Source organism: Diaphorina citri, unplaced genomic scaffold (assembly GCF_000475195.1).
Source record: "Diaphorina citri unplaced genomic scaffold, Diaci psyllid genome assembly version 1.1 scaffold1531, whole genome shotgun sequence".
NCBI classification, from domain to species: domain Eukaryota; kingdom Metazoa; phylum Arthropoda; class Insecta; order Hemiptera; family Psyllidae; genus Diaphorina; species Diaphorina citri.
The window spans coordinates 66,497-75,591 of record NW_007378957.1 but is presented as its reverse complement, the minus strand read 5'-3'; the positions used below and the strand labels follow the sequence as shown (position 1 = coordinate 75,591).

General features: G+C 37.5%; 1 protein-coding gene across 1 annotated transcript in view; it reads left to right on the top strand.

Annotated features, from left to right (window-relative positions):
• Positions 1-2,468: 2,468 nt before the first annotated feature.
• LOC103516269 (homeobox protein homothorax-like) overlaps positions 2,469-9,095 on the top strand; it is a gene marked incomplete at both ends in the record, with an annotated part of 58,256 nt that continues 51,629 nt past the window's right edge. The window contains one exon of the mRNA XM_008481232.1: positions 2,469-2,588. Coding sequence (XP_008479454.1) covers positions 2,469-2,588 — 120 coding nt within the window. The remainder of the gene's footprint in view (positions 2,589-9,095) is intronic.

Genomic DNA, 9,095 nt, shown 5'->3' with positions numbered 1-9,095 from the left:
AGGGGACAGGGTTCCATGGAGACAAATGCAGAAGTGTCCCAGGGTACTGAACTTTGGTGGCTAACTTTCCTGTTTCTGATTCATTTTGCAACTTTTACGTTCTTGTTCATTGTCTCTGGTAGAATATATCAACTTGTTCGTTTTCTGAAATCAGGGATCATAGTTTACTGGTGATGTAGGTAGCGATCTAGCGACGGATTTGATAATTCTTCTAGTGGGTACACTAAAGCATCATAATTTTCAAATTTTACGTTTTCAAGCTCAACATGCGTTTAACTCCCTCAGATAACTTTTAATGAAAATTATTGGTGCCGTAACGCCATTGGATAATTTGTAAAAACTCCATCGAATCCTGTATTTCCACCAGTTTAACAACTGTGGTGAGTTGAATTTTGGACACCAATAAAGGTACTCCGTGAGGTCCTCAGAGTTCTCTGGTCAAAATCCCATTTTCCTCGAGTGACTAATCTCCTGACGAGTCAACTTATGAAGCACATATTGTGATCATTAAACCCGATGCCATGGTCTCCTTCAAATTCCCAATCCACCACACTGCATGAGAAAAAAAAATGAAGACATTGTCTGCAAAGTTGATTGGTTAGAAGAGCGAGAGAGAGAAAGAGAGAGAGTGAACGAGCTCAATATGTTTTGACCTTGCTGACCCCTTCTTCTTCTTCTTCTTCTCTTTCTTGGTTTAACTTTGGTTCTTGGTTGAAGCCCATCATGTTCTCAGGACAGCCGCCATTCCTCAGCCAGCAAATCATGATTCATGGAGGTTCAACGGAAACCTATCATTCTTTGAAAATTACTTTTAATTTTATTTATGCTCGAAAAGAAAGAGAATCGAATCGTTTCTTCGGAGATTTTAGCTTTTACATTGTTATTATTTTATTTTTTCCTCGAGGATGGATGGAGATGCTGAAAATGACTAGTAAACAGTCCATACTTCCCATGTTGTGTAGCCTTCAATATTTGCCAGAAACTCTCGTCTACTATTGAACAATATTGATCATAGGGGTGTTGACAATACTGATGACACTGTAAAAAGTAAATGAAGTAATATAGGGGGATACGGTATTTCGCGGCCGGAAAAGAAGGAACTTAAAGATACTACAAAAAAACTCGATGTAAACAAAGTAGGTACAGGACAAGAGTACTACCATAGACTGATAGTAAAAAGTAAAAGAAAAGGAATACACGCGGTTTGGAGTCAATGAAACCCTATCCCAAATCATTGACCATTAATATTGCCAGTGATACAACCAGACACATGGCAACTGTTGGTGACAGCAGATACAACGCCGTGGCCGAAGTAGTAAATAAATTAGTCCTCGCGTTGATGAATGAGAACACTCGAAGACAGTTCTAACCTACAAAAAACACATTCCAGCACATAATATTTATAAATAGGTTTGGAAGTTGCGCTAGGTCAGGATTCTGCCGCGGCAAATGAAATATGGGCCCTATAAATAATAAGAGAGAGAGAATGAAAGCGCGCGAGAGAGAAAGAGCGAGAGGGAACGAGAGATTCTAACGCAGGAGACAGTGATATATGAGCCCAAGAGTACAAACAGAGAAAGAGAACAAAGTTGTAGTTCGAACTAAAAAAGAGGGTCAAAAATCGAATATATCATTTTCATAAAAAGTAAAAACGGAATTTGTACAAAAATTCACGGCCATTTTTGATGTAACTTTAGAGATATTCATCAGATGTCGTTGTATCTTGTAGTACTTGTGGATTTGCATTGCCTTCAGTTGGCCTTGCAACAAGTAGGTACATAGTCTACATATGTACAATACAGAATGTACCTGGCATTATTCAACCAAGTTCTCGAGATTCAAGCTTTGTAATCGGTGGATTTTTTTAGATGCTTTCACTTAACAGTATTTCTCCTATATGTACAGATATTCATCAGATGTCGTTGTATCTTGTAGTACTTGTGGATTTGCATTGCCTTCAGTTGGCCTTGCAACAAGTACATAGTCTACATACAATACAGAATGTAGGTACCTGGTATTATTCAACCAAGATTTGGTATGGAGATTCAAGCTTTGGTATCGGTGCATTTTTTAGATCACTGCTTTTACTTGACTTTTTCCTTTCAATTTTTGTGTTTTGATGATCAAGGTCGTTCAATTTTTACCTATTATTTTTTCTAATCCATGTTAACCACTGTTGTCCACATTGCTTTTCAACCCCATGTTCTAATGACTTGTTATCTGTTTTCTTCATATATCAAACATTATTTCATTTTCATAAGAGTAATTAGGTATGTACTGTTTTCACAAATAAAATTTTGAAAGTTTTTGTTTTTTTTTCAATATTTGTCTTTTAATTCTAATGGTGATCCGGTTGGGTAACTTGATTTTTTACATATTATTATTTACTAATCTATGTTAACCACTGTTGTCTAGAGTGCTTTTCAACCCCATGTACTAATGGTTTGTTTTCTCTGTTTTTTCCACAGGCAAATGGTGTCCGCGAAGGGAGTGGTCGTCCCCTAGTGATGCCAGAGCGGCCGAGGCTGCAAGGCGAGGCGTTTTGTATTCATCTGTGTTCCTAGGCTCTCCTGGAGAGTACAATTCCTGTAAGTACCATTCCTTCTTTATAGGCCAAACCGTGATTTAGCGAATTCAACGTGCCCTGGAATGATCCAGTGTCCTGAAAAGATTCGAGCTCAATGTGTCCTGAAAAGATTCGAGTTCAATGTGCCCTGAAAAGATTTGATGAAATAGATTTTTTTTTTTTGTGTATAATTTATTGGCAATGGTTCCTTCGAGACTGAAAAGTTCCTTTACCTCGGTATTCAATAAGCCCTAAAGGGCCTAAAGGATTAGTTCAAAAGATTGTGGCTTCTTTTGAAACTTCTAAAATTCCATCTTCCATCACTAGATTGACTAGATTCACAAGGTTTTAGTGCGCCTGTAATGTCAAATATGTCAGCAGAATGAATTAAATCTCTAATGTCGACCCATTGCACATAAATCATACCCATGCACTGAAAGACAATAGAAACAAACGTATTGAAAAAAAGAGAACAATGTAAGAGTTAAAATGAGTACACTATCTAGCCACGGAATTAAAAATAATTTAAATGTACTAAAAAAATAAAAAAAAAAAAAAACTTGAATCCATTTTAATTGTTTTTGAAATTCATCAAGTTGTAGGGTGACGAGCATGGTTAAAAAGGTGTTCATATTTGAAATGTGCTTATCATGTTTGATTTATAGTAGTTTTTGAATCTTGGGATTTTTGGGAGTTGACAATCTTCTTGAATATTTTCACAACCTTGAATGTTTTGTGTAATAGAATCCAGATGCCAACCACGGGCAACGTTGCTTCAGACCAACTTGTTGCCCTTAGAGAATTTTGGAGTGGGCTGCACAATCCAAATGACATCCAGATGCATTCGTAAAGTCCCCAACATTTTTTTGTCATTTCTTTACCATTTTCCCCACCCAAGGGATGAGTTCTTAAACAAATGCTACCTTTTCCGGGGCAAATAAGTTTCGAATGTTATTGTTCCGAATGCTGTCTATTATTGTTCCGAATATAAATCATAAGCTTGAGTTCAGAGCACATGAGCTCACAACTGAATACCACACAGCCATTAGATTGTTTGTTTTTGTTTTTTTTTTTTTTTTACATTTAAAAAAGCTTTTTTTTTTCAAACGAAAAAACAGAAAGTTCCTTTACCACGGTATTCAATAAGCCCTAAAGGATTAGTTCCAAAGATTGCGGCTTCTTTTGAAACTTCTAAAATTCCATCTTCCATCACTAGATTGACTAGATTCACAAGGTTATAGTGCGCCTGTAATCTCAAATATGTCAGCGATCCTGGAGTTACTAGACGAAGAAGTGGAAAATCTAGAGTAGAAAAAAATAAAGGACCAAGGTAAATAATAAATATCAATCAGAGAAAAAGAAAGGAAAGAAGTTGAAGCAAATAGGAAAGGAGAAAAAAAGGACTTGAGAGAAGAAAAAAAGGAGGAGGAGGTAGAGAAAGAGAGTCGAGAATAAAATTGGAAATTCACACCCAATAAGAGGAAAGTTATTCAAGAGGAAACAAGAAGAGAATTCAAAATAAAAATTACAAATAAATTCAGTGACCCTCAAAATAAAATTGAGAAGAAAGAATAGAGAAGAAGAAAACAGCGGATCTCTCACTCACAATTTTCGGATCTCTCACTCACACTCACAAAAAGCAAAAAGAATCAAAGGTGTATATTCCTTCGGGGAAACTTTGGAAACAGAACCGATTCCCTTTTGGAAACTGAAATAACTTTGTACTAAACCTTAGGAAATCCAATGTAGTGCGCCATTCCGCCACTTGGTTCCGTTTTCAAAAGTTTCCCTAAAGGAAAATACACCTCAAGACCTCGACTAATACTACCCACTTACAGTCTCCCTCTAACTTGGTTTAACAAAGTTCATTGGAGCATCATCTGAGCCATTGCTAAACTGTGTTCTTGTGTAGAAACTCATTTTCTTTCGATAGTCCTTGACGCCAGCCCATCTTGAACATGGAATATTACAATCACCTGCAAGTCTACAACAGGTGCCTGTCTGAAGTTAAGCCTTGTTTCCGCACATGTCATATGCATAGCTCATCCATAGGATTCAAGTATTGAAAGTATCTAATAGTTAAATACATCTCAGAACTTGAACTGTACGGAAAGTTCCGCAATAGGATATCTTGCCTTTTCAATTCAAATGAGAAAAGTTCTCAGTCCCATTTCTTCAGTTCCATGTGTAGGTGAACAATCTTTTGTTTTGTTCGACTGACGGGACGACGTAATGCTACCGAAAACCTGTAAACACTCCGGGGAAGCAGGAGAATACAAAAAAAGCGCTCCGAAAAAAAAGCTAGCAGAGGAAAAGAAGGAAAATTGGTAGGAAAACCTTTTCTCTATCTCGTTCGTTATTTATAGAAGATTTTATTTTGTGTAAAATAAATTTTCACATGAGGCGGAGGACTCAGGCGCAGACTCCCCCTGTGGAATTTTCTTCGTAACGACTTTCCCTAGTTGCCCTGGGTTACCACGCATGTGCTAATGGCTTCCCTCCCCGTCAACCTTAACCCATTCAAGTGCCATTAAAATCCATTTTCCTCACTCGCCACCGTTCTTCTCATTCATGGAAAAACGCTTTTACGAGCCCCGAGTTTTTATGGGCTTTTAATTTTTATTTCAAACGTTCCTTTTCGCCTTGTTTTTATTTAATTTTTATTTGCAAAGGTCATGCTCCTACTTACCTAGTTCACATCCGGATGGTTTATGACTTGGGATTATCACACCAGTGCATTCTGTTTACAAGTACAGGGTACATCGAGATACTTACTCTCTTCCCGAGTCTATCTGAAGCTTGCAATAGACTGATCGTATTTTCGGCAATATTCCATACAATTTAAACGGCTACGATCTGCATTGAGAGCTGTCACATTTGGACATTAAAACCATATTACCTGGAAAACACGACTCGTGCAATGCAGACAAGACAGTACTTCTCAGGCATCTTCATCCATATTGAAATTCTCTCCATCCAATATTCTGTAACGTTCATAGCTTTCTCATCTCTTCGGGCACAGATCATCGCGTCCAAGACTTTGATCTGCCTCTCCAGAACGGTCTGGAAAACACGACTCGTGCAATGCAGACAAGACAGTACTTCTCAGGCATCTTCATCCATATTGAAATTCTCTCCATCCAATATTCTGCAACGTTCATAGCTTTCTCATTTCTTCGGGCACAGATCATCACGTCCAAGACTTTGATCTGCCTCTCCAGAACGGCAATATCCAGGAACGGCAGAACTGGATAGAAAAACACCAGGACAAAGTATCGGGAACGCCAGGAAACCCAGCGGAAGGAAGGGGAGGGGGTTACATTAATAATTTTTGACAGTTTAAGGGCAGTGGTACAAATATTTGTTTTACTCCGACGTGTCTATGTCATGGAGGTTGAAAATTTTCAGGGTTATTCGAGTTCAAGCGTGGAAGGGCAGTGTTGACGGCCAATTTGTTTTCATATCAAGGAAGCTTGTCATATTGCTAGACGGGAACAGGGGACAGGGTTCCATGGAGACAAATGCAGAAGTGTCCCAGGGTACTGAACTTTGGTGGCTAACTTTCCTGTTTCTGGTTCATCTTGCAACTTTTACGTTCTTGTTCATTGTCGGCAGTGTTGACGGCCAATTTGTTTTCATATCAAGGAAGCTTGTCATATTGCTAGACGGGAACAGGGGACAGGGTTCCATGGAGACAAGTGCTGAAGTGTCCCAGGGTACTGAACTTTGGTAGCTAACTTTCCTGTTTCTGGTTCATTTTGCAACTTTTACGTTCTTGTTCATTGTCGTCTGGTAGAATATATCAACTTCGTTTTCTGAAATCAGGGATCATAGTTTACTGGTGATGTAGGTAGCGATCTAGCGATGGATTTGATAATTCTTCTTGTGGGTACACTAATGCATCATAATTTTCAAATTTTACGTTTTCAAGCTCGTTTATTTCATTAAAATCATACTTTATTGACTTCACAGCCGAATAAATTCCCCAACATCCTCTCTAAATCTCGACGGGTTTTAATTTCAAATTTGTCTCTTCTGCCACATATGTCTACAAGGCGACAATTTAAATTAAACATATGCGTATCTTGTTATGATATTAAAATTTCAAAATTATGTGTTTCGTTTATTTCATTAAAATCATACTTTATTGACTTCACAGCCGAATAAATTCCCCAACATCCTCTCTGCATCTCGACGGGTTTTAATTTGAAATTTGTCTCTTCTGCCACATATGTCTACAATTTAAATTAAACATATGCGTATCTTGTCATGATATTAAAATTTCAAAATTATGTGTTGTCTTTTCGGGGCGTAGATAGAAACCAGGTATGAGCGGCTGACACCATCAGTTAAGGCTAAAGTTATTAAAATTGCGCTCGCAACACATAACACATGTTTCTGGTGACAAATTAAACACGTGATAATTTATTCCGAGAGAAACCGCTTCGCGTTAAGGTGAGTTTAATTTTGCAAGGTTTCGGCCATCCGATTTATTAAAATTGCGCTCGCAACACATAACACATGTTTCTGGTGACAAATTAAACACGTGATAATTTATTCCGAGAGAAACCGCTTCGCGCTAAGGTGAGTTTAATTTTGCAAGGTTTCGGCAATCCGATACAGTTAAGGCTAAAGTTATTAAAATTGCGCTCGCAACACATAACACATGTTTCTGGTGACAAATTAAACACGTGATAATTTATTCCGAAATGAAACCGCTTCGCGCTAAGGTGAGCAGAATTTTGGATGGTTTCGGCAATCTGATAACTCCGTCGGTTTTAATATTTCACAGAATGGACCTAATATTGCACAAAATGGAAATAAAAGAACATTCTTGCAAGGTTCCTACAAAGGAGTTGATTAGTTTGAATTCAATCTAACAAATTTTAAATCGCTTCCTCATTTAAATCTCTGCTGGGATTCGAACCACAGTCTCCTCGATTATAAATATTCATCCAAGGAGCTTGTGTATTCAACGCCTTAGCAACTACAAAACTAGGACTTTTACAAGTAGTTTGTCTATGTATTTTGTATCGCATATGTAGTTTGTCTAAATTTAGCTACCGTCACGTACATAAGTCTTAAAGGATTCAGCTCAGTCTCCTCGATTATAAATATTCATCCAAGGAGCTTGTGTATTCAACGCCTTAGCAACTACAAAACTAGGACTTTTACAAGTAGTTTTGTCTATGTAGTTTGTATCGCATATATCGCATATGTAGTTTGTCTAAATTTAGCTACCGTTACCGTCACGTAAGTCTTAAAGGATTCAGCTCCCAATGTACACTTGTCCATGAGATTGAAAATAACAATATATCTATCTCAGCATTGATGTTGGGTCTAGTGACTATTGCCATGGGATTTGAAGCCATCCAAGTACCATTCTCTGGTATGTTTGAGCGAAATCAAAAATTCGAATTTCCCGCCAACTTTACACGCAAAAAGTCCGACGATGTCCTACGATGGCCCTGTTCATAACCACGGCCTTAATGTACACTTGTCCATGAGATTGAAAATAAATAACAATATATCTATTTCAGCATTGATGTTGCCATGGGATTTGAAGCCATCCAAGTACCATTCTGTGGCATGTTTGAGCGGAGTATAATGTTCAATTTGAATTATAGCTAGCAGATTATACAGTCCTGTAGAGATACTTGGACTATGAGCGCTCACAATGAATAATAATGGGGGATAATAGAATCATACATTACTATCAATAGAGATAATAACGTCAGGACAGATACCAAAGATAGTGTGCTGGGGTTTGGAGCTCTCATTGAACATTATTTTGGACTTGCAATATGTTCTGGCAATTTAAAAATATTTTTTGAAAAATTGTTGAAATATCAAAAAGATCCACATTATTGGGGTCATCTCCCATACTTTTTCGATATTTGTCACCCCCATTTGCCCAGGATGTCCAATTTAAATGTAATCCATAATAATAATAATATAATGGGGGATAATAGAATCATACATTACTATCAATAGAGATAATAACGTCAGGACAGATACCAAAGATAGTGTGCTGGGGTTTGGAACTCTCGTTGAACATTATTTTAAACTTGCAAAATATTCTGGCAATTTTTTTTAAAAATTGCTGAAATATCAAAAAGATCCACATTATTGGGGTCATCTCCCATACTTTTTCGATATTTGTCACCCCCATTTGCCTAGGATGTCCAATTTAAATGTAATCCATAATGGGTAATAATAAAATCTTTCAATATTTGCAATGAAATGTGTAATGGTTTCAACGTTTTTTTATCGCGTTCTTGTCTAGACGGTGCTGCGATATTTTTAGCCTCGGTTTCGCTCAAGTTTGGTCTCGACATGGAATATTTCGATATAGTCGACAGGTCGACATGGATCTGGAATAACATGTTGAGCATTGTGTGTCTGGAATGAAGACTAGAGGTTCCACGTTGATGAAGTTGGACTGTGAGAGACTTGACTATATCGTAAATATAAGAAATCCTATATTGGAATGATTTTGAACTTTGATAATGACATATGTAAGATCGGA